Source organism: Ranitomeya imitator, chromosome 7 (assembly GCF_032444005.1).
Source record: "Ranitomeya imitator isolate aRanImi1 chromosome 7, aRanImi1.pri, whole genome shotgun sequence".
In the NCBI taxonomy this organism is placed as follows: Eukaryota; Metazoa; Chordata; class Amphibia; order Anura; family Dendrobatidae; genus Ranitomeya; species Ranitomeya imitator.
This window is the reverse complement of record NC_091288.1, coordinates 90,388,261-90,413,808: the sequence shown is the minus strand read 5'-3', so window position 1 is coordinate 90,413,808 and position 25,548 is coordinate 90,388,261. Positions and strand designations below refer to the sequence as shown.

Genomic DNA, 25,548 nt, shown 5'->3' with positions numbered 1-25,548 from the left:
CACCCCCCTTTCGCCCCAATCAAAATAAATGAATTTAAAAAAAAAATCAAATCTACACATATTTGGTATCGCCGTGCTCAGAATCGCCCGATCTAAAAAAAAGCATTAACCTGATCACTAAACGGCGTAGCGAGAAAAAAATGCGAAACGCCAGAATTACGTTTTTTTGGTCGCCGCGACATTGCATTAAAATGCAATAACCGTCGATCAAAAGAACGTATCTGCACCAAAATGCTATCATTAAAAACGTCATCTCGGCACGCAAAAAATAAGCCCTCAACCAACCCCAGATCATGAAAAATGGAGACGCTACGAGTATCGGAAAATGGCGCAATTTTTTTTTTTTTTTTAGCAAAGTTTGGAATTTTTTTTCACCACTTAGGTAAAAAATAACCTAGTCATGTTAGGTGTCTATGAACTCGTACTGACCTGGAGAATCATAATGGCAGGTTAGTTTTAGCATTTAGTGAACCTAGCAAAAAAGCCAAACAAAAAACAAGTGGGATTGCACTTTTTTTGCAATTTCACCGCACTTGGAATTTTTTTCCCGTTTTCTGGTACACGACATGCTAAAACCAATGATGTTGTTCAAAAGTACAACTCGTCCCGCAAAAAATAAGCCCTCACATGGCAAAATTGAAAAATAAAAAAGTTATGGCTCTGGGAAGGAGGGGAGTGAAAAACGAACACGGAAAAAAGAAAAATCCCAAGGTCATGAAGGGGTTAATAAAGAAGAAAAACTGAAATATCACATGGTCATAAGTATTGCTCAGTATGGAGTAGAAGCACCCTTTTGAGCTAGTTCAGCCATTAGTCTTTTTGGGAATGATGCAACAAGTTTTTCACACCTGGATTTGGGGATCCTCTGCCATTCTTCCTTGCAGATCTCTCTAGTTCTGTCAGGTTGGATGGTGAACGTTGGAGGACAGCCATTTTCAGGTCTCTCCAGAGATGCTCATTTGGGTTTAGGTCAGGGCTCTGGCTGGGCCAGTCAAGAATAGTCACAGAGTTGTTCTGAAGCCACTGCTTTGTTATTTTAGCTGTGTGCTTAAGGTCATTGTAACATAGTAACATAGTTAGTAAGGCCGAAAAAAAAGACGTCCATCCAGTTCAGCCTATATTCCATCATAATAAATCCCCAGATCTACGTCCTTCTACAGAACCTAATAATTGTATGATACAATATTGTTCTGCTCCAGGAAGACATCCAGGCCTCTCTTGAACCCCTCGACTGAGTTCGCCATCACCACCTCCTCAGGCAAGCAATTCCAGATTCTCACTGCCCTAACAGTAAAGAATCCTCTTCTATGTTGGTGGAAAAACCTTCTCTCCTCCAGACGCAAAGAATGCCCCCTTGTGCCCGTCACCTTCCTTGGTATAAACAGATCCTCAGCGAGATATTTGTATTGTCCCCTTATATACTTATACATGGTTATTAGATCGCCCCTCAGTCGTCTTTTTTCTAGACTAAATAATCCTAATTTCGCTAATCTATCTGGGTATTGTAGTTCTCCCATCCCCTTTATTAATTTTGTTGCCCTCCTTTGTACTCTCTCTAGTTCCATTATATCCTTCCTGAGCACCGGTGCCCAAAACTGCACACAGTACTCCATGTGCGGTCTAACTAGGGATTTGTACAGAGGCAGTATAATGCTCTCATCATGTGTATCCAGACCTCTTTTAATGCACCCCATGATCCTGTTTGCCTTGGCAGCTGCTGCCTGGCACTGGCTGCTCCAGGTAAGTTTATCATTAACTAGGATCCCCAAGTCCTTCTCCCTGTCAGATTTACCCAGTGGTTTCCCGTTCAGTGTGTAATGGTGATATTGATTCCTCCTTCCCATGTGTATAACCTTACATTTATCATTGTTAAACCTCATCTGCCACCTTTCAGCCCTTGTTGGAAGGTGAACCTTTGGCCAAGTCTAAGGTCTAGAGCACTCTGGAAGAGGTTTTCATCCAGGATATCTCTGTACTTGGCCGCATTCATGTTTTCTTCAATGACAACCAGTCGTCCTGTCCCTGCAGCTGAAAAACACCAATGCTGCCACCACCATGTCTCACTGTTGGGATTGTATTGGGCAGGTGATGAGCAGTACCTGGTTTTCTCCACACATGCCACTTAGAATTATCACCAAAAAGGTCTATCTTCGTCTCATCAGACCAGAGAATCTTATTTCTCATAGTCTGGGAGTCCTTCATGTGTTTTTTTTGTTTTTCTTAGCAAACTCTATGCGGGCTTTCACATGTTTTGCACTGAGGAGAGCCTTCTGTCAGGCCATTCTACCATAAAGGCCCAACTGGTAGAGGGCGCGGTGACTTTGTGGAAATTTCTCCCATATCACTACTATATCTCTGGAGCTCAGCCACAGTGATATTGGGGTTCTTCTTTACCTCTCTCACCAAGGCTCTTCTCCCACGATTTCTCAGTTTGGCTGGACGCCCAGGTCTAGGAAGACTTCTGGTGGTCCCAAACTTCTTCCATTTAAGGATTATGGAGGCCACTGTGCTCTTAGGAACCTTGAGTACTGCAGAAATTTGTTTGTAACCTTGGCCAGATCTGTGCCTTGCCACAATTCTGTCTCCGAGCTCCTTGGCCAGTTCCTTTGACCTCATGATTCTCATTTGGTCTGACATGCTCTGTGAGGTGTGTGCCTTTACAAATCAAGTCCTATCAGTTTAATTACACACAGCTGGACTCTAATGAAGGAGTAGAACCATCTCAAGGAGGATCACAAGGAAATGGACAGCATGTGACTTAATTATGAGTGTCTGAGCAAAGGGTCTGAATACTTATGACCATGTGATATTTCAGGTTTTTTTAATTTTGCAAAACATTCTGTATTTGTTTTTTTTTTTCAGTCAAGATGGGGTGCAGAGTGTACATTAATGAGAAAACAAATGAACTTTTTTGAATTTACCAAATGGTGCAATGAAACAAAGAGTGAAAAATTTAAAGGGGTCTGAATACTTTCCGTACCCACTTTATGTCTTGTATTGGTGACCTGTGTCCATACGTCTGTGGAAGCAAAGCTGAGCTTTGGAATCTTGAAAACCGCAGCAAAAACGCAGTAAAAAATACATAAAAACATGTGTTTTTGACCCTGCTGCTTCTCTCCCAAGAGTGCAGGTTTTGACGCAGAAAAAAATGCAGAAAAAAACACCAAGTGTGAACTTAGCCTAAGTTTGTTATTTTTTGTGTCACTAATCTCATCTTGCACCAAGCTTGGCACTTGATCTGAAATATCATTTCTGTTTGTACTAAATATTACTGTATGCTAAAAAAATAAAAATAAATTGATATATATATATAAAATAAAATAAACATATAGTCACATATCCCTGGTTACCCCCTGGGCAGTCAGCTGCAGGTCATAGGCAGACCATTGCGGCAATGTGATTGTACCGGGACATGCACAGGACGTCGGAGTGCTGGCATGATGATATCATGTCATTCTGCCAGGACCTGCAGTTCTGAAGGGCGCAGGACGAAACCAACTTGTAGCCTGCAGAATGGAAAGCGGGTAGTGCAGGGACGGTCTCTCTCTCACTTCCGCAGAGTTTAACTATATCAGCGTGCTGTGGATGCCGATACAGTTAATGGTGGCGGTTTCTCCCTCTGCCCCCCATAACTATACTACTGATCACCAGATTATTGTCTTTGGCTCTGTGGCTGATGTAAAGCATACATCTGAATGCTGTTAGTACAGCGGCAAAATGGCTGCTCCCATAATCATAAAACAATATATCTTTAGCTTTTTTTTTCTTCCTTAAATTATGCAGCTGAATGCAACATGTTTAAAGACTAGACAGAAGAAACTGTGTTTTATAGAAATATAAACATGAAACATGTGCAATTGTCCTGGTTGTGAACGGAGTACGTTCTCTTATTATGGAATGCCAGAATATTATTGCATGTTACTTAATAGCAGATGAGTTCACCTTTAGCCTGTAAAGCATGGACGTGTATTGTAGTTAGATAAGCAGAATCCAGTCTGAAAGCCTAATAAAGTTCAGAAAAAAAGGAAAGAAAATAAGGAACTTTGTTTTGCGGAAGGTGGACTTGCAGATGTCAGCTATTGTTCGATGTGGAGCACAGAACTTTAACCTTTTACTCCTTTCTCCACCGCTTATATTCACTGCAGCTTTTCTGGATACACTGGATTAATGATGACGCTGAAGCGACTGCTCCTTGTTTCCAACTCAACACTACATGGTGGCGGGTACCTGGAGCACTGCCAAGACCAGATACAATCATTTTTAGGAGAGTAAGTCATCTAAATTACAAAGTTGCTGATTTATTTCTGCTTGTTGCTGTAGAGAATATGTTGGTTATTAATTGCCCATGTTCTAAAAGTAGATTATCTTTCTAGTTAATACTATACTGTGAAAAAGTGCTCCTGACTTATACCTTAGGGTTGGGGGCGACTCCGTGACTGTGACCACAAGACTGGTCCCATGGTGAAAGAATGCTACATCGCAGCTCTCTGTAAGTGAATGGGGCCACATCGTAACCAATTTGTTACCGCAACAAGCAAGTTGCACAAATTCTGACTCGGTAGGATTTTTTGCAGCTTCCTTGTGGCGTTCACTTTACATTAGGGGTTTCCATACCACTGCCATTCACCTGTATGGTGCTGCGATGTAGCAGCTACACAGTAATCTTGGGCATCTTGCATCATGGCCAAAGTCATTGTGTAGCCCCAGCCTAATGGAAAATCACCAATACCGCAACCTGATGTCATGATAAATGACAAACTTTGCTTTGCTTCATCTGCGTGAGTTTTTCTAATTAGAGAAGGGTGAAATTCTACTTATTCGGCATAATGAGGACCACTACAGGCTTGTGGTTATTCTCTATGTTATGTTTATCTAGGTAGACCTCATTAAATGATGATATGGGCTTGTTTTTATCCCTTCCCAACATATGACGTCCATGTGTATGGAGTGGGCTCATTAACTGAGCATGTCACTTACACTGCAGATTTTGGCTGTATTATACAGCCAGCATCTGCCTCTAACACTAGTGTTTATAGGTTGCGCCAGTCCCGTCGCTGATGTTTAACCTCTTAACTGTAACTGTCAATTTCTGGCAGCAGTATTTAAGTGGAATGGGACATTTCCAGTGCTCATCATAAGCCACCAATGGGTTTCAATGGAGCCCATGACTACCGTCTTGGCAATCCTGTAAGGCCGAGCCTTCCTAGGAGACTGAGGTTTGCATTATATACCAGAATACAGTAACCGTGTTGAAAGGAATCTGTCAGGAGGATTTCCCTCCCACAAAATACTTCAATTTGCATGTAGCTCTTTCAAAGACAAGTCCAGCAATACTTTTACATGGTCAGTCCATTTCTCCATTACTGAGAAATTAGCATTTGAATGGATATGCAAATGAGGCCGAAGTGCTGTTCATACTCAACAGAACAGAGTGAAAGCCAGTGGCGTAAGAATGACGATAAAGCCACCGGGGCAAAGCCGACTTTGGAAAATGCCTTTGGAAAATTAATGGTGGCCTTGCACATCAGAAATGCTTTTTTTATGTCCCTTTGCCTCTCGCAATAAAAACCAATCAAAACAACTTTATGAACCCCAAATTTTCAAACTGGTATCCAGAAAAATTTTTGAGATCTCAGAAAACTGAAACAAACTATTTTTTTTATTTTCTTTTATGCAAAGTTTTTTAAATTTTATTTTATTTTATATAAGGTTTGTAATCATGACAACCTGAACAAACATATTGACAGGTCATTTTTACCACAAAATGAGTAAAAACAAAACTTAAAACAACGACAGGATTGCGATTTTTTTTTTTTCACCATTTCATCCCACTTGAAAATTTGACTCCCATTTTACAGTACATTATATGGTAAAGTGAATGAGGTCTTGCAAAACTACAACCAGTCCATCAACAACAGAAAAAAAGCCTCATATGTCTGTGTTCATGGTCAAAAGAAAAAAAATATGGCTTTTGGAAGATGGGCAGGGAAAACTAAAAAAAAAAGTTCAGAAAAGACAATTTGAACATCAGGAAGGAATGAAATGCATTTCTAAAATGAATAAATCATAGGGAATCTGGATTAATGACTGAAATTCTAACCTGCACTAATGCCTAATGAAATGAATAATTGTACTCACATAGTTTGGTCTCAGAAATGAAGGCTGATGTCTTATTATTTTCAGAAATGTGAAGCGAGTTCTTTTTATTCCTTATGCCCTCCAGGACAGAGATGATTATGCTAAAACTGCTAGGCAAAAATTTGAGAGCTTGGGTAAGTAAAAGCTTTGTATTTGTGAGTAAACGCGTCCACTGCCTTATTGTTGCTGTAGACTGCTAGTATCGATGCTTGCATTTCTCAATAGTGACTGTAAGATAGTAAGTTGCTCCAAATTATAAAGATACAAATAAATATGATGACATTTTGAAATTGCAGAAAAATTGTTTTTCTTTGTTTCTCCATGGATTGTTCTTATGTCTTTTTGTGTCAAAGTTTGCAAAGACAACAAGAAAAAACCCAAAATCAAAATTCAGTTTTGTCACACATGTTTGACAGTTGGCAGAAAAATATGTCTGCATTGTGTTATTGTACCCTAAAATGTCATCATTGCCATTACATCCATTTACCAAATGAGATTACCGATAATACACATTTAGACTGCAGGTACTGCCACTTTAATAGTTCTCCAGCATATGCAGAATGTGGGTGTTGCTGAAAGCTGAAGAAGAAATACTTTATTTTGGTTCTTAATGCTGGGGATAAAGTTAGTTTTTGATTATCATCTATGTCTAACACTGTGAATATATATATATTTTTTCAGGTTATGCGTTAGACAGCATCCATGAAGCTGCTGATCCTGTAGATTCAGTACTAAAATCAGAGGCCATATTTGTTGGTAATGCTTTCTTATTTTTCTTTGGACTTATTATAAAATATATTTAATATACAATATTTAAACATTTGCTAAAAAGCGACCCACACTTCCATTTACTGAACATAACCATATAACGCAAGCAGGAAAAGAAATCCAGCTTCCAAAAATATCAAGATTTATTGAGGATAAAATCCAAAGTCCAATGACATGGTTCACAGGAGAATGAGTAGCAGCAGGCTACGCGTTTCGAACAATGAGTTCTTTTTCAAAGCTGCTTTGAAAAAGAACTCATTGTTCGAAACGCGTAGCCTGCTTGATATTTTTGGAAGCTGGATTTCTTTTCCTGTTTGCCTTATCGTTCCACGTGATGACTGCACGGTATCCGGGCTTCCCCACAACAAATGCCTAATAGGTGAGCTGGTTTTTCACTATTTTTCCTTATAACCATATAACGTTTGTGGGGGTTTTTTGCCAGATGAGTTACCATTCACTGTACTGGAAAACAAAAAAATCCAAATGCTGTGAAATAGCAAAAAGAAGAAAAAATATAATTCGGCAATTGCTTATTGGGTTTTGTTTTTATGCCATTCCTTGTGTTGTAAAAACGACTTTACAGTATGGTTCTACAGGTCAGTACGATTATGGCAATAGCAAACGTGTATAGAGTTTTTATGTTTAAACAAGCACTCCCGTTAAACTTTTTATTGCCTAAACCTGGGTAAATGCCTATGTAGTGTAGATGTGACAACCCAGGTAATCGGTTGTTACAGTGGCATTGCTTTCCTTTTGGTGAGGGTGATGCCATACTTGGAAGCAAGGAAGGATCCCTTTAACAGGTAACCAGTACATGCAACACTGTTCTGCCTCCAGGACAGAAGGGGGAGCTCGAGACCCAGATTCTGGGGAACTTCCCTATATATTCTGACTGGAGATGGAGTTAGTTCAGTCTGTGAGAGGAGTCTGTGAGGAGTCAGTCTGTCCGAGGTACAGAGGAGAGAGGAAGCAAACAGAGAGAGTCAGAGAGGAAAGCTGGGGCCGTGCAGACCCGTGGATCTGCAGCTCCTGGAAGGAAAGAGGAGCAGAGCAGTCTGTAGGAGACTTAAAGGGGAAGAGAAGCACAGGAGAAGTAAAGAGCTGGAGGGGAGCTGCGACTGAGCATCCTTCACGTTGAAGCGCAGAATACCGGTAACTGGAAGACCGAGGTTGTGGGGGTAACTCTATGCCCCACGGCAGAAACCGGCAGACAGGAGATTGCAGGCCGCATGTCCACCATCAACACCCGAAGGCACAGTAACACATAGAGCCCGGAGTCATCTGAGAGACATCTGTAAAAAGGCTCGAGTTACCTGCTTCGCGGGTAGTGTCCTACCAATAAGGGGAACAGAGAGACAGTGAGGACCTTGTGTGAAGCCTAAGGCAGCAAGGGACTACAACACAGTGCAGAGAGGAAGGCTTCCAACCCCACCTGGCTAGGGGGATTCCTGAATTATTTCCAAGCCGGCCGAACCATACCAGCACCTGTGATTCGGTACCCTGGACTGTGGCTGCCTTACACCAATAAAAAGGTAAAGAGACTGCAACCTTGTGTCCTCTAGTTCTTTCTGGCACTACTCCATCTTTATCTACTACACTGGGAGCCCTGGGGACCCAGCTGCACCTGTGGGAAGCCATACCATCCCTTCTGTCATAACATCACCCCAGTGGACCCCTTTAAGCAGCGTCGGTCATCCTTGACCGAATACCACAGGTGGTGTCACGAACAAACTTTATTCTTTATTCAATAACCCCCTTTAACTTGGACGCCCAGGGCCACGGACCGGGTGACTGCCGCCGTGACACATCCCTTTAGGAACCAGCCCGGTTCCGTGTATCCCCTAGGCCCTTTTGGGCGCTCCATAGATGCATGAATATACTCATCAATCGCCCTCTTCCCCGGCTCCACTCATCTTCTGGGTCACGTGATGGTTATTCCGACCTGCCAGCTCACACTGAGCTATGTGTCAGCTGGAAGTCACTTTTCCAATGTAAGCCTATGGAGTGTGAGGACAAGGCGCCATAGACTTTCACTGTAAAGCCGACTTCCAGTTGGCACAATAAACCCCAGTGATGCTGTTCCGACTCGCTGGCTCACACTGGGGTTTATGTAAGACATGTAAATCGCTTTTACAGTGTAAATCTATGGAGCCTTGTTCTCACCCTCCATAGGCTTACATTGCAAAAGTGACTTCCGGCTTATACACCGAGATAATGTGAGCCAGCAGGTCAGAACAGCAGGTCAGAATAGCCATCGCTGACCCAGGAGAGGAGCAGAGTGGCACTAGATGCCGGGGAAAATGACGATTGACTATATTAAAGGGAACCTGTCACCCCGAAAATCGCGGGTGAGGTAATCCCACCGGCATCAGGGGCTTATCTACAGCATTCTGTAATGCTGTAGATAAGCCCCCGATGTTATCTGAAAAAGGAGAAAAAGACGTTATATTATAATCACCCAGGGGCGGTCCCGCTGCTGGTCAGGTCGGATGGGAGTCTCCGGTCCGCTGCGGAGCAAAGTACGCCTGCGCCGGAGCCGTGGCTGAAGATCAGAAGAGGACGTCATGGAAAGAAGATAGGAGGCGCCGCAGCGGACCGGAGACGCCCATCCGACCTGACCAGCAGCGGGACCGCCCCTGGGTGAGTATAATATAACGTCTTTTTCTCCTTTTTCAGGTAACATCGGGGGCTTATCTACAGCATTACAGAATGCTGTAGATAAGCCCCTGATGCCGGTGGGATTACCTCACCCGCGATTTTCGGGGTGACAAGTTCCCTTTAATGCATCTACACTAGATTTACATGAGTTTAGCCATTAACAGTTTTTATGGTAGTGATTCTTTAAGTGATGAAAAAAAATCAGAAAGTTGTAATAAATAAACCAAAAAATAATTTTCACCATTTTCTAAGAAATGTAATTTTCCCATCGATGGAGCTGTATGAGGCTTGTTTATTTGCTTTGAGAGTTGACGTTTCTATTGATACAATTTCCGGGTAGCTAAAACGTTTGATCTCTTCTTAGTGCATTTTTTGGCAGCATTGTCGCAACCAAAAGACCGTATTTCTGGCTATTGATTTTTTTTATCAGTTAAGCAATTGGGTGATTTAATCTTATTTTGACAGGTAAGACTTTTATAGACTCAGAGAAACCATATATGCTTATTTTTAAATCTTTAATGGGGGAAGATCTGAACCTGCGATCATTTGATGACTTATACTCTATACTGCAGTAACACAGTATCACGGTATATAGGTAAAATGACATTATCCTATGAAGCTCAGCTTGAGCTGGAAAAAAAGGAGAATCATGATAGTGTGTGTCTTACAATCTGCGGTAACAAACTTCAGATATTAATACTGAGCCCAGAAAACCTCTTTAAATATTTTGTCATTTCCCAAAACGGGTATGTTCAAAACAGAAAGATATCTCATGCCCTGTATAACCCCACCGTCACCTCTGGTTGGCAGCTTTTTGCACAGTGTGCACTGAAAACTGTCAGCGCTGTTCTCAGATGGTGTAGTAAAAACCTGGTGACAGATTGCCTTTAATATTTATTCTTCTACTTTTTCTAGAGGGAGGCACATAGCTTGCACTTGAATAGTTTTCTCCCTGCTAGAATGATATTTGCATATCTACTGAAGAAATTCTTTGCATGCAAAGGCCGCTCTTTCAACTAAAATTTTGGACTGAATATTGCAACCATATTTGTCCCATCTTTGGTCAACCTGTCAGCCACCTACATAGAAATCTATACTTTTTATCCCCCTTCCCACTAAATGTCTGTAATACTTGGGTATTTTATTCTAACATTCATACCACTGTGTCTTTTGTACCTAATAGGAATAGTAGACAGATAATTAATGACAATTTTGTTTTTTTTCTTAACTGCAGGAGGTGGTAATACATTCCGTCTTCTGAAAGCTTTGTATGACAATAATTTAATACCTGTCATCAGAAAGAAGGTGATTGAGGTAATATATACTCTTAGGTGAATTAATCATTTTTAAAAGAATTGTTTTGTTGACGGCAACAATAAAAAAAATTAACTTCCCATTGATATTTATTAGTCACTCAGATGCTCTATGCTTCTAATATCTGAAGCTTTGGGCCCTTTGCTTGCAAGAGACTGCCACTGAATATTTGCTTGGTCATCAGTTATTGTTCTGGTAGTATATTTATATGATTTAACACCCATCCTCCACTCTGCTGTTTTTGTAACTCTCCATGGAGTTTGCATGAAGAAGCAGTGTGCATGCTCACTATCTGCTTCATTACACCAATAGATTTCCTCAGACATATATTAAGCAAAGTGCTGCAGTGCGCAGGCGCTGGGCCTCTCTGACCTTTCCGGCGCCTGCGCACTGCAGTACTTTGTCTGCCCTCAACAGGGCAGACAAAGTACGCCTGCGCCGGAGCCGTGGCTGAAGATCAGAAGAGGACGTCTTGGAATGAAGATGGGAGGCGCCGCAGCGGACCAGAGACGCCCATCCGACCTGACCAGCAGCGAGACCGCCCCTGGGTGAGTATAATATAACGTCTTTTTCTCCTCTTTCAGATAACATCGGGGGCTTATCTACAGCATTACAGGATGCTGTAGATAAGCCCCTGATGCCGGTGGGCTTACCTCACCCGCAATTTTCGGGGTGACAGGTTCCCTTTAATGCCAGCGGGCGGGCGCACAGGGGGTGGGAAGGGGCAGATTACCGGCAACTTTATTTTAAAAACAAAAATAAATAAAAAAAATAGATTATTCATTCCTTCTTTCCAGCGAACGCTGCTGGAGAGAAGAAATGAATGGGGCTTCAGCACCACACGTGGGGGCTTACAGTAGCGCTGTCTCCTGCACGGCACATGGACTGCACACGGACAACATCCGTGTGCGGTACGTGTTTTACACGGACCCATTGACTTTAATGGGTCAGTGTGATTCGTGCGCTCCCACGAACACTGACATGTCTCCGTGTTTTCCAAACGGACACACGGTCCGTGAAAACACGCTGACATGTGCAGAGACACATTGATTTTAATGTGTCTATGTGAGTCAGTGTCTCCGGTACGTGAGGAAACTGTCACCTCACGTACCGGAGCCACTGACGTGTGAAACTGGCCTTAGGAGAACTCATTCTCCTGGATCAGAGTTTCTTGGCTGAGAAAGTCCAAACGAGGAATGTAGACAGCGGGGAACACTGGACTAGGTAGCTTCACCAAGTAAAAAATCCTAGTGGTTTGCCTCATGGCTGTGGGGTACCCTGATGGTTCAGGTAGGCTACCACAGTCTAGTCATTTGCCTACACTCTAAGGAAGCAGTCCCTGAGAAGAGAGAATTAGTGGAAGAGAGCAGTCTGTAGTCATCACCTGTCATCGAAGAGAAAGGAACGATCTGCAGACAACCAAATTGGGACTGTTTTGTTCTAAAGAGACAGAAGGAAATGTAGACGGCGGGCGTGAATTTGGGCAAAGGGTACCACCTTGAAAACTGAGACTAACCTGCCCAGCACCACTAAGTCTATGTGCGCATGTTGCATATTCGCGTGTGTAAAATTCTGCGCTTTCTCTGCCTCTCTTGCCAGAAAACGCAGTTGAAAATCTGTGCGGTTTTTATGCAGATTTGATGCAGATTTTCATTTGTTTTTGTAAATCCATAGAGCTAAATAAAGATATATTATTAAAAAAAGAATTGTGATGTAATTTCCTTGTTCAACCTCTTCATCCTGATACTCTTATTAATATTAAACAAAGACACACACACACACGCCAGCCTATGCAGGAACATTAACATAATTAACCTACATTTGCTGTAACAAAAAAGCAACTGTCAGAAATCTGCGTGAAATGCAATATCTGTTTATTTTTCAAAAACATTTTTTTTAAAATGCATGGGATCCTGCATAATTTTAATAACCAGCAGCGGGAAAGCCGACGGCTGAGGGCAGATGTTAATATTCTGGGATGGAGCCAATAGCCATAAAGGTTCCCAGGCTAATATCAGCTCACAGCTGTTTGCTTAGCCTTTACTGGCTAGTTTACAGGGGAACCCCAGAAAAAAAATTGATATGGGGTCCCCCTATAAAATTGAACCAGCAAAGGCTAGGCAGCCAGCTAGATATTAATGCTATAAAGGCTAGGCCCCTTCCCAGGCCAGCTAGATATTAATGGACTGGGAAGGGTCCATGGATATTGGCACTCCGTCAGGCTAAAAACATCAGCTCTCAGCCTTCCCAGAAATGGCGTATCTTATAGAGGCGCCAATTCTGGCACTTATCCTCGCTCTTCCCACTTGCCCTGTAGCGGTGGCAAGTGAGGTTCATATTTGTGGTGTTGATGTCACCTTTGTATTGTCAGGTGACATCAAGCCCACAGGTTAGTAATGGAGAGGCGTCTGTAAGACACCTATGCATTACTAACCCCATAGTTACATGGTAAATAAAGACACGTGTATCACTAACAGTTCACTGGAGTTCATCAGCTCTAGTACTGTCACTTACGGCACTGCGGCTTGAGAATTTTCTCATGCAGTGGTGCCGCAAGTGAGAGCACCGCAGTTGATCAGCTTATGAACTCCGGTGAACTCTCGCGGCGACTCAGTGATACACTGCGGGAGGGATTACCTCCTGTCAGTGTATCGCTGGAGGCTCCCGATGTGACTGTTCGACACGTGAGATCGTCATGGGACACTTGTTATTAAATGGACTACGGCAGAAAGGTGAGTATATGTTGGTTTATTATTTTTGATAGCTTGCAGGAGAAGCGAGTGTCGGGGATTAGGTGTTTGGGGAGTATGCACCATATATTGTATGTAATTATGTAAACGTTTTTATTTATTTTTTTACAATTGAACACAGTCGCCAGATGAAGGGACTACTCTCCCATTATCGGCTCATGCTGTCACTGTTATTTGTGACAGTAGACATAGCTGGATGGGAGTAGTAGTCCCATCAGACAACACCTGGGTACACACACACACAGCTGCAGACAGACACACACACACAAACACCCTTAGACAGACCCACACTCGCAGACACCCGCAGACAGACGCACACACACACGCCCACAGACACCCACAGACAGATGCACGCACACCCACAGACGCAGACAGATGCACACACAAATAGCTGCAGACAGACACACACACCCGCAGACAGACACCTGCAGACAGACACACACAGACACCCATAGACAGACATGCACATATTCTCCGCTCACACATATTCTCCGCCCAAACACATATTCTCCACCCACACACTCTTCCTCCTTCTGACTTCATGTCCTTTCTGCCGCGTTTTTGGCACTCAAATCCGCAAACCTTTTTACACCTTCAGTTTGGCTGCGGATTTGACTAAGTGTAAGTCAATGGATGCAGAAACGCTGCAGATCCACAAAAAGAATTGACATGCTGTGGAAAATAAAATGCTGCGAATCAGGACAGAATTTTCTGCAGCATTGAATTTTCTGGATTCCCATTGATTAACATTTCTTGAGCAATCCTTTGTGGCTTTGGTGCAATTCCGTACAGAAAAAACGCTGCGGATCCGCAACAAATTTGCAACGTGTGCACATAGCCTTAGACTTCATCTCTACAAGACACCCTGGCTTGAAGAAGGGAGAGCTAGTCATTGGTAAAAAACACAAACCTGCCCAGTTGTCGAAGATCATATCCAAATATTCCAATCAAGGGAAGTGCAATGAACAGGAAATGAAGTGAACTGTCAGCAAACAGAAGCTCATGGGAGTCTGTGACAGTTACAGTGGGGGAAATAAGTATTTGATACTGATTTTGTAAGTTTGCCCACTGACAAAGACATGAACAGTCTATAATTTTAAGGGTAGGTTAATTTTAACATTGAGAGATAGAATATCAAAAATAAAATCCAGAAAAATCACATTGTATAAATTATATAAATGTATTTGTATTATTTATATTTTGCATATGCAAATTGCCTCTTCACAGAAAAAGAGGAGTTAAACTCTATAGCGCCACCTGTTGGAAGTAGCGATCCTACAAGTCACAATCAACCCTTTAACGAGTTGTGCAATATGACTTAGGATAAAAGCCAAATCAGTATCTCAATTCGCAGACACGGTGTTTTGGACTGTTGGCCCTCGTCAGTGCAAAACATGATAACTAATTTGGCTAGATGAGAGGCTCTGGACTGGGGTCTAAGGGGTAACGTTTCTCCTTATGGAGGGTGACATACCAGCTCTGGCTTGTCAAGGTAAGGAGGCTTATTCGCCGTGCAGTGCTCCTCTGGGAAATATATGCAAATTGCCTCTTCAGAGAAGAAGAAGAGGCAATTTGCATATATTTGCTAGAGGAGCATTGCACGACGAATAAGCCTCCTTACCTTGACAAGCCAGAGCTGGTATGTCACCCTCCATAAGGAGAAACGTTACCCCTTAGACCCGTTGTATTGCAGTGAGAAATAAGTATTTGATCCCTCCGGCAAACAAGACTTAATACTTGGTGGCAAAACCGTTGTTCGCAAGCACAGCAGTCAGACATTTTTTGTAGGCGATGATGAGGTTTGCACACATGTCGGGAGGAATTTTGGTCCACTCCTCTTTGCAGATCATCTCTAAATCAGTAAGATTTTGGGGCTGTCGCTTCGTAACTCAGAGCTACAACTCCCTCCATAAGTTTTCTATGGGATTAAGGTCTGGAGACTGGCTTGACCACTCCATGACCTTAATGTGCTTCTTTTTGAGCCATTCCTTTGTTAGGAAAATGAGAAAAGAGTGTTCCAGCTCCTTAAAGGGAACCTGTCACCCCCAAAATCAAAGGTGATCTAAGCCCACCAGCATCAGTGGCTTAACTGCAGCATTCTGTATTGCTGTAGATAAGCCCCCAATGTATCCTGAAAGATGAGAAAAAGAGGCTAGATTATACTCACCCAGGGGTGGTCCCGATCCGGTTCTGGTCCGATGGGCGTCACGGTCCGGGGCCTCCCATCTTCTTACGATGACGTCCTCTTCTTGTATTCACGCTGCGGCTCCGGCGCAGGCATACTTTGTCTGCCCTGTTGAGGCCAGAGCAAAGTCCTGCAGTGCGCAGGCAACGGGAAAGGTCAGATAGGCCCGGCGCTTGCGCACTGCAGTACTTTGCTTTGTCCTCAACAGGGCAGACAAAGTACGCCTGCGCCAGAGCCGCAGCATGAATACAAGAAGAGGACGTCATTGTAAGAAGATGGGAGGCCCCGGACCGGACCAGGACTGCCCCTGGGTGAGTATAGCCTCTTTTTCTCATCTTTCAGGATACATCAGGGGCTTATCTACAGCCTTACAGGATGCTGTAGATAAGCCCCTGATGCTGGTGGGCTTAGCTCACCTTCGATTTGGGGGTGACAGGTTCCCTTTAAAATTGACAATCTTTATTGTTCCATTTAAAACTTCATAGTCAGCATAAAATCCTTGGGTATGGTGGATGCAAACATATTAGAAAAGAAAGATTAAAGCAACGCGTTTCGATCTGAATAGATTTTTATCATAGCCTAGCTCTGTATCTGATTCGGAGATCTTTTCTATTAGCTACTTGCCTATCACATAAGCTCTGCTCGTCACATTATTTTAGTTCAGGTCCTTTTCCATATCCGACCCTGTGCGTAGCTATTGGAATAGCATATGCATAATATGATCTTTTTGTAATGTTTTTACATCCATTATATTAAAATAACAATAATGAAACATTATCTCATTTTTCTTATTAAGGCCATTAGAATATGTAGTCTCCAAATTATATATCCAAATTGCCTCTCACGTCAGGAGGTGTCTTTTGATGTCTCCCCGGCAATGAGGGCTTTTTAACTTGTTCTATACCTTGGAATTTCATAGCTGAAATGTCGCCTGCATGGTGAGTGATAAAATGTTTGGCTACCATGGAAATATTCCGATTGTTTACATTGAAATTAGCTATATCTCTGAGATGTTCTGAGATCCGAGTTTTTAGTTTTCTTGTGGTACATCCTATGTATGATAATAATTTGAATTCTTGAACATTTTGCTAGTTAAAGGGGCACTGTCACCCCCCCTCCAGCCGTTATAAACTAAAAGAGCCACCTTGTGCAGCAGTAATGCTGCATTCTGACAAGGTGGCTCTTTTAGTTTTGTGTTCATGTATTACTAAAATAAAGCGCTTTGAAACTTTTCAAAAAATACCTGTCTTTGTCCATGGAGGCGGGTCTGAAGCCTCCTCTGTAAAGCGCCCAACTGCCGTCACTCATCTCTTCTGGGGCGATGGTTGCCGCCCCCTGCGCGCTGTTCTTCTTAAATCCGGCGCCTGCGCTGTGTCGTGCCTGCCTGGGGCAGGCGCATTGAGAATTGGCAGTCATAGCTCAGATGCCGGGTTCCTGACTGCGCCTGTGCGGGCAGTGCGGCCACCCTGTTACTGAATCCCCGCCCCGCACTGTGTTATGCATTATGCACTGTGCAGGGCTGGGATTCCTGGGCATGCGCACTGCGCTTGTCAGACGCTCCCCCAGGTTCCCCGCCTTCCAGCTTCGGTCTGTGCAGGAATCTACCCAGGAATCCCAGCCCTGCACTGTGCATAATGCATAACACAGTGCAGGGCGGGGATTCAGTAACAGGGTGGCCGCACTGCCCGCACAGGCGCAGTCAGGAACCCGGCATCTGAGCTATGACTGCCAATTCTCAATGCGCCTGCCCCAGGCAGGCACGCACAGCGCAGGTGCCGTATTTAAGAAGAACAGCGCGCAGGGGGCGGCAACCATCGCCCCAGAAGAGATGAGTGACGGCAGTTGGGCGCTTCACAGAGGAGGTTTCAGACCCGCCTCCATGGACAAAGATAGGTATTTTTGAAAAGTTTCAAAGCGCTTTATTTTAGTAATACATGAACACAAAACTAAAAGAGCCACCTTGTCAGAATGCAGCATTACTGCTGCACAAGGTGGCTCTTTTAGTTTATAACGGCTGGAGGGGGGGTGACAGTGGCCCTTTAAGCCGTGTTTGCATGTACTGCAAAGAGATGTTCCACACTTATAAAAGCCCTTGCATTCTAACCACGTTGTGGTTTTGGGTCTAGACAGGAATAAACCTGTGAATTATGTCTTTTATCTGACTAAATTGGGGACTATATTGTAGGCATACATAGGGTTTCTTTTTTTTTATCTTCTTTCATATTCCTTTCTCGCACATTCAGCACTAGTAAGCTCTCTCTCTTTTTATTTTTAACTATATTCTGTGCCCGTTTTAGTGACCATTCTGGATATTTACGTTTCCCTAATCTTTTCTGTAGATCAGAAAATTCTTTATTCATGTCTGCTTCTCTACTGCAGTTTCTTTTTAGTCTTGTGTACTTTCCCACTGGTATTGATTTCAGAGTGTCTTTTGGGTGGCTACTTGTGGCATGTAAGACCGTGTTTCCACTAATAGGTTTGATATGCGTTTTACTATTGTATGGTTTTCTACTCCTATTAGTTCTAGATCTAGGAATGAAATTTGATGTTTATTTTGTTTAAACATGAAGCTAATGTCATAATTATTTGAGTTAATATATTCTATGAATTTGGGTATGGTAGTTACATCTCCAACCATATCATGAGGGTGTCATCGATGTACTACCATACCATATTAAATCATCAAAAAAAGGATTATTCACAGAATAAATGTATTCATATTCCCAGTATGCCATGGTTAGATTAGCTAGTGACGGGGAGTATTTTGCCCCCATGGGTATGCCTGTCTTCTGTAAATATACTACATCATCAAATTAAAAAATATTGTGTTTAAGCAGAAAGGAAGTTACTTGTAACAGAAAGTTAATGAGATCTTGTGAGTATTGACTGAACTTTTCTAAGGCTACGTTCAGATTTGCGTTGTGTGGGGCTGCGTCGGCGACGCAATGCAAAACGCAGCAAAACGCTGCGTTTTGTGACGCATGCGTTCATTTTTATAGCGCAAAACAAATGCAACAAGCAGCGTCCTCTGCGCCCCGACGCTTGCACCCAAAAAACGCATGCGTCACAAAACGCAACAAAACGCATGTCCATGCGCCCCCCATGTTAAATATAGGGGCGCATGGCGCATGCGTCGCCGCGGTTGCGCCCGACGCACCGCAAATGTGAACGTAGCCTAAGTGAAATTTAAGAGCTTTCATGGCTAAATCGTGAGGTATACAAGTATAGAGTGACACTACATCACAACAAAGCCAAGAAAAGTTTTTTAGCCATGTTTTTCCAGAAAAAGTCTTTAGCACTTCTCTTGAGTCTTTTATGTATCCAGGCAACCTTAAAGGGACTCTGTCACCCCGTCCAGCCGTTAGAAACTAAAAGAGCCACCTTGTGCAGCAGTAATGCTGCATTCTGACAAGGTGGCTCTTTTAGTTATTGGTGCAGTCAAAGCAGAAATAAAGCGTTTTAAAATTTTGCAAAAATACCTGTCTTTAGTCGTGGAGGCAGGTCTTAACCCCCCTGCTGCACACGCCACACTGCCGTCACTCAAGGCTTCTTCGTTGCCGGCCGCCGCCCCATCCGCGCTGTTTTCAAATCAAATCCGGTGCCTGCGCTGTTTTGTTCTGCCTGGGGCAGGCGCAGTGAGCGCTGCCCTTCTGACCTCAGATGCAGTCTCGCAGATTGCGCCTGTGCGGCCACCCAGCTTGTGAATCCCAGCCCCGCCCTGTGCATAATACCCCAGGCAGAACAAAACAGCGCAGGCGCCGGATTTGATTTGAAAACAGCGCAGAGGGGGCGGCGCCAGGCGCCGAAGAAGCCTTGAGTGATGGCAGTGTGGCGTGTGCAGCAGGGGGGTTAAGACCTGCCTCCAGGACTAAAGACAGATATTTTTGCGAAATTATAAAACGCTTTATTTCTGCTTTGACTGCACCAATAACTAAAAGAACCACCTTGTCAGAATGCAGCATTACAGCATTACTGCTGCACAAGGTGGCTCTTTTAGTTTCTAACGGCTGGGGGGGGTGACAGAGTCCCTTTAAGTCCTTCCAAAATGATTCTACTGATTTCTTCATTAAAGCTCTTTGTTGGATTGCAAGCTAGTCTTTCATATGTCCTTGTGTCTGATAGAAGTTCAAAGATTTTTTCTTTATAGTCATTAGAATTTAGAATGGCTATCGTACCTCCTTTGTCACTCTTCTTAATTATAATGTTTTTCATTTCTTTCAACTCCCGGAGTGCTTTCCTTTGTTTTCTTGGGAGATTGTTGTTTTTTCTCTCCATATATTGATTTTGCTTATCTTTCAAGTTTTTCAGATCTCTTTTTATAATTTCTTGAAATTTGTCCATAGACTCCACTTTTGTTTGTATGGGATAGAAATACGGATTTTTTGTATTGAACCTTTCTAACTGGTTTATATTTACATTTTCTTGATCTCCATTTGAGGATAAGCTTTGTAGGCATAAAAGCTCTATTTGTTCCTTATAATCTAAATTTTCATATTTATTGCTGATACTACCATTTATTTTTTTATCAATATGATTTTCATCTGTCAAAAAATGTTTTTTAATGGTGAGATTTCGAAAAGGTTGAAATCCATATCGGGCACAAAATTTAACCCTAGTGACAAAACATTAAGTTGATCTTCCGTTAATTCTTGTGAAGATAGATTAATAACATTGAAATCATTTAATGTGTATGTTTCTTTTTGTATCTGATGGTGACTCCTGGTTGATTTCTTGTGCTTTCTCCCTCCCAGTCTCTTGCGTTTTTTGTTGACTTATAGTTTTTCTTTTTGTTCTCTGTGATGGTGCTATTCAGAGATACGTCCGACTCACTGAGATTTGTATCTGAGGAGTCTGGATCAGATGACGTAAATCCCACATGTGGTCTATTAGTAATTTTTTTAAGAGCCTGGACGTTTTTTTGCCTTGGCTGTATGTTTTGGGTCATTGTCTTGCTGGAAAACCCAGCCATGACCCATTTTTAATGTACTGGCTGAGGGAAGGAGGTTGTCACTCGGGATTTTACGGTGCATGGCTCTATCCATTCTCCCATTGATGCGGTGAAGTAGCCCTGCGCTCTTAGCAGAGAAACACTCCCAAAACATAATGTTACCACCTCCATGCTTGACAGTGGGGACGGTGTTCTTTGGGTCATAGGCAGCATTTCTCTTCTTCCAGACACGGCGAGTTGAGTTAATGCCAAAGACCTACATTTTTGTCTCATCTGGCCACAACACATTCTCCCTTCTCTCACTCACAGAATCATCCAGGTGTTCATTGGCAGACTTCAGACGGGCCTGCACATGTGCCTTCTTGAACAGCGGGACCTTGAGGGCACTGCAGGATTTTAGACCTTTACGTGTTAATGTGTTACCAATGTTTTTTTTATGACTGTTGTCCCAGCTGCCTTGAGATCATTAACAAGTTCCCCCATGTAGTTTTAGACTGATCTCTAACCTTCCTCATGATCAAGGATACCCCATGAGGTGAAATTTTGAATGGTGACCCAAATCTGTGTCGATTGGCAGTCATTTTGTATTTCTTCCATTTTCTTACTATTGCACCAACAGTTGTCTCCTTCTCACCCAGCGTCTTACTTATGGTTTTGTAGCCCATTCCAGCTTTGTGCAGGTCTATCAATCTTGTCCCTGACATCCTTATAAAGCTCTTTGGTCTTGCCCATGTTGTAGAGGTTAGAATCTGACTAATTAATTGAGTCTGTGGACAGAAGTCTTTTTATTAAGGTGACTATGTAAGACAGCCGTTTTTAATTCAGGTAACGAGTTGATTAGAAGCGTCTTAACTGGTCGGTAGGAGCCAGAACTCTTAATGGTTGGTAGGGGATTAAATACTTTTTTCTCACTGCAAAATGCAAATAAATTTATATAATTTATACAATGTGATTTTCTGGATTGTATTTTTTTTTATATTCTATCTCTCAATGTTAAAATTAACCTACCCTTAAAATTATAGACTGTTCATGTCTTTGTCAGTGGGCAAACTTGCAAAATCAGCAAGGGATGAAATACTTATTTCCCCCACTGTATGTGAAGATACGTCTCACATATGTCTACCAAAGAGTAATTCTCCCAGCCTTAGTGGTCCAACACAAATGCATGGATGTGATAGACTATCACAGTGATCAAAATAAAAAAAATAGTAAATCAAATCCCCTTTGTCACCCCCCTTATTTAGAAAAAATATATAAAATCTTTTTTTTTCACATGCTTTTCAGTTAGGGTTGTGGTTAGGGTTGTGTTAGGGGTAGCGTTAGAATTGTTTTCTTTTTAAAAGTAAAAAAAAATGATGATATGATGGCTAGTATTGAGCGCAAGTGTTCGCTACTCGAGTTTGCATCGGGTGGTCAGGTATGCAAGTATCATGGATCCCTGCATGTTTTTTTTGAGGATACAACAGCCACAAAACATGCGGGGCAGGGACTCTAGCGTACCAAATGAACATCCGCGATATTCGGAGCATACCTGAGCACCTGATGGAAACTGGAATAGTGAACACTTGCGCTCAACACTAATGATGACATATTACATAGTAACATAGTTATTAAGGTTGAAGGAAGACTTTAAGTCCATCTTGTTCAACCCATAGCCTAACCTAACATGTTGATCCAGAGGAAAGCAAAAAAAAACCATGTGGCAAACAGTAAAATCCAGATTGGGGAAAAAAATTCCTTCCCGACTCCACATACGGCAATTAAACTGGTTCCCTGGATCAACGCCCTATCAAGGAAACTAGTGTATATAACCTGTAACATTATGCTTTTCAAGAAAGGCATCCAGTCCCCTCTTAAATTTTAGTAATGAATCACTCATTACAACATCATATGGTAGAGCGTTCCATAGTCTCACTGCTCTTACAGAAAAGAATCTACGTCTGATTATGCTTAAACCTTCTTTCCTCCAGAAGTAGAGGATGCCCCCTTGTCCATTTCTCAGGTCTACGAGTAAAAAGGTAATTAGAAAGGTCTCTGTACGGTCCCCTCATATATTTATACATTAAAATAAGATCACTCCTTAGCCTTCGTTTTGACAAACTAAATTTGTATTGCAGACCCCCCAGTCCTCTAATAACCTTGGTCGCTCTTCTCTGCACCCGCTCTAGTTCATCTATTTCTTTTTTATACACCAGAGACCAGAACTGTACACAGTATTCTAAATGTTGTTGAACTAGTGACTTGTATAAAGGTAAAATTATGTTCTCCTCATGAGCATCTATGCCTCTTTGAATGCATCCCATTATTTTATTTGCCTTTGTAGCAGCTGCTGACACTGGCCACTAAATGTGTGTTTGTCATCCACCCATACACCCAGGTCTTTTTCATTGACAGTTTTGCCCAGAGTTTTACAATTAAGCACATAATTATACATCTTATTTGCTTTACCCAAGTGCATGACTTTACATTTATCCCCATTAAAGCTCATTTGCCATTTATCAGCCCAAGCTTCTAGTTTACATAAATCCTCCTGTATTATAAAATTGTCCTCCTCTGTATTGATTACCCTGCAGAGTTTAGTGTCGTCTTCAAATATTGAAATTCTATTCTGTATGCCCCCTACAAGGTCATTAATAAATATGTTAAAAAGAAGAGGGCCCAATACTGACCCCTGTGGTACCCCATTTCTAACCGCGACCCAGTCCGAGTGTGCTCCATTAATAACCACCCATTGTTTCCTATCCCTGAGCCAGCTCTTAACCCACTTACACATATTTTCCTCTATCCCCATTGTTCTCATTTTATGTATCAACCTTTTGTGTGGCACCGTATCAAAAGCTTTTGAAAAGTCCATATACACTACGTCCACTGGGTTCCCTTGGTCCAGTCCGGAACTTACCTCTTCATAGAAACTGATCAGATTAGTCTGACAGGAACGGTCTCTAGTAAACCAATGTTGATATTGGGTCATGAGGTCATTCCTCTTCAGATACTCCTGTATAGTATCTCTTAGAATGCCCTCCAGGATTTTACCCACAGTAGAGGTTAAGCTTACTGGCCTATAATTTCCAGGTTCAATTTTAGACCCCCTTTTGAATATTGGTACCACATTTGCTATGCACCAGTCCTGTGGAACCGACCCCTTTGCTGTAGAGTCCCTAAATATAAGAAATAGCGGTTTGTCTTTTACATTACTTAGTTCTCTTAGTACTCGTGGGTGTATGCCATCCGGACCCAGAGATTTATCTATTTTAATCTTATTTAGCCGGTTTCACACCTCTTCTTGGGTTAGATTGGTGACCCTTAATATAGGGTTTTCTTTATCTCCCAGCATTTCACCTAGCATTTTATTTTCCACCGTGAATACCGTGGAGAAGAAGGTGTTTAATATATTAGCTTTTTCCTCGTCATCTACAACCAATCTTTCCTCACAATTTTTTAAGGGGCCCACACTTTCACTTTTGATTCTTTTACTATTGATATAGTTGAAGAACAGTTTGGGGTTAGTTTTACTCTCCTTAGCAATGTGCTTCTCTGTTTCCTTTTTGGCAGCTTTAGTTAGTTTTTTAGATAAAGTACTTTTCTCCCTATAGTTTTTTAGATCTTCAGTGGTGCCATCCTGCTTTAGTAGTTTAAAGTCTTTCTTTTTACTGTTAATTGCCTGTCTTACGTCTTTGTTCAGCCACATTGGGTTTTTCCTATTTCTTGTCCTTTTATTCCCACAAGGTATAAACCGCTTACAGTGCCTATTTAGGATGTTCTTAAACATTTCCCATTTATTATCTTTATTCATATTTCTGATGACATTGTCCCAGTCAACCACATTAAGGGTATCTCTAAGCTGGTCAAACTTTGCCTTCCTAAAGTTCAGTGTTTTTGTGACTCCCTGATAAGTACCCCTAGCGAAAGACAAGTGAAACTGTACAATATTGTGGTCGCTATTTCCTAGATGCCTGACGACCTGCAGATTTGTTATTCTGTCAGGTCCAGGGTCGGACTGGGCCACCGGAGAACTGGAGGATTCTCCGGTGGGCCCAGGCACTGACACCTGCTGGCATACTGGCCAGCAGCTGCCTAGGGTTCCCCACTGCTCCAGGGGCCCCCAGCCAGTGGGCAGGTGCTATGGGGGCCCCCAGTGCCAGCGGAGCCGCAGTGGGTGACAGGAAGCAAAATCCCCTGTCCCCGCTGCTAAAAGGAAATGAATATTCACTGCTTCCCACGCCCCCATGGGCGTGTAGAAGGGCGAACATTAATTTCACTTTAGCAGGGGGCAGTGTTTGCTGTAGTCTGCACATGACTGCTTTTTAAACTTACAACTCCTGATCCGCAGTCTGCAGCAGAAGCAGCCGAACATGTCAACTGTAATCAGTGACACCCGCACTGCTCTCTCACTAACTGTGGGAGGAGGCACAAGCAGGACGTCCTCCCAGCATGACGTCACCACTACTCCCTGCTCTGGCACTCAGAGCTAGGCAGAGAGCAGTGCGGGCGTCACTGATAACAGCTGACATGTTCGGCTGCTGCAGCCTGCAGCTCAGAATTTGTAAGTACCACAGCGCTCCTGTCCTACTGACTTTTTCTGTAACTCACCACTCTTCCCTGCGGTGGAGCAGGTCTTAAAGTTTAAGGTAACACTGATTGGCCACAGCGCAGCCAATCAATGTTAGCTTTGTTTGTGTCCTCATCTCCCCAGCCATACAGCACAGCTCAGGTAATGAGCTGCTGTCATCTGTAACAGTCGCTCCCCTCCCCCACAGTGTAAGCAGCAGAGGAGAAGTGTAAATGGG

The 25,548-nt window shown here is 42.7% G+C and overlaps 1 protein-coding gene across 2 annotated transcripts in view; it reads left to right on the top strand.

Moving 5' to 3' along the window:
* The first annotated feature begins 3,978 nt into the window (after positions 1-3,978).
* LOC138644809 (alpha-aspartyl dipeptidase-like) overlaps positions 3,979-25,548 on the top strand; it is a 46,896-nt gene continuing 25,326 nt past the window's right edge. Inside the window, exons 1-4 of one of the 2 annotated variants that reach the window (XM_069733640.1) lie at positions 3,979-4,268; positions 6,184-6,272; positions 6,820-6,894; positions 10,799-10,878. In XM_069733640.1, the coding sequence (XP_069589741.1) occupies positions 4,168-4,268; positions 6,184-6,272; positions 6,820-6,894; positions 10,799-10,878 (345 nt within the window). In that variant the 5' untranslated portion in view covers positions 3,979-4,167. The remainder of the gene's footprint in view (positions 4,269-6,183; positions 6,273-6,819; positions 6,895-10,798; positions 10,879-25,548) is intronic. The other variant, XM_069733639.1, reaches the window with a different exon arrangement.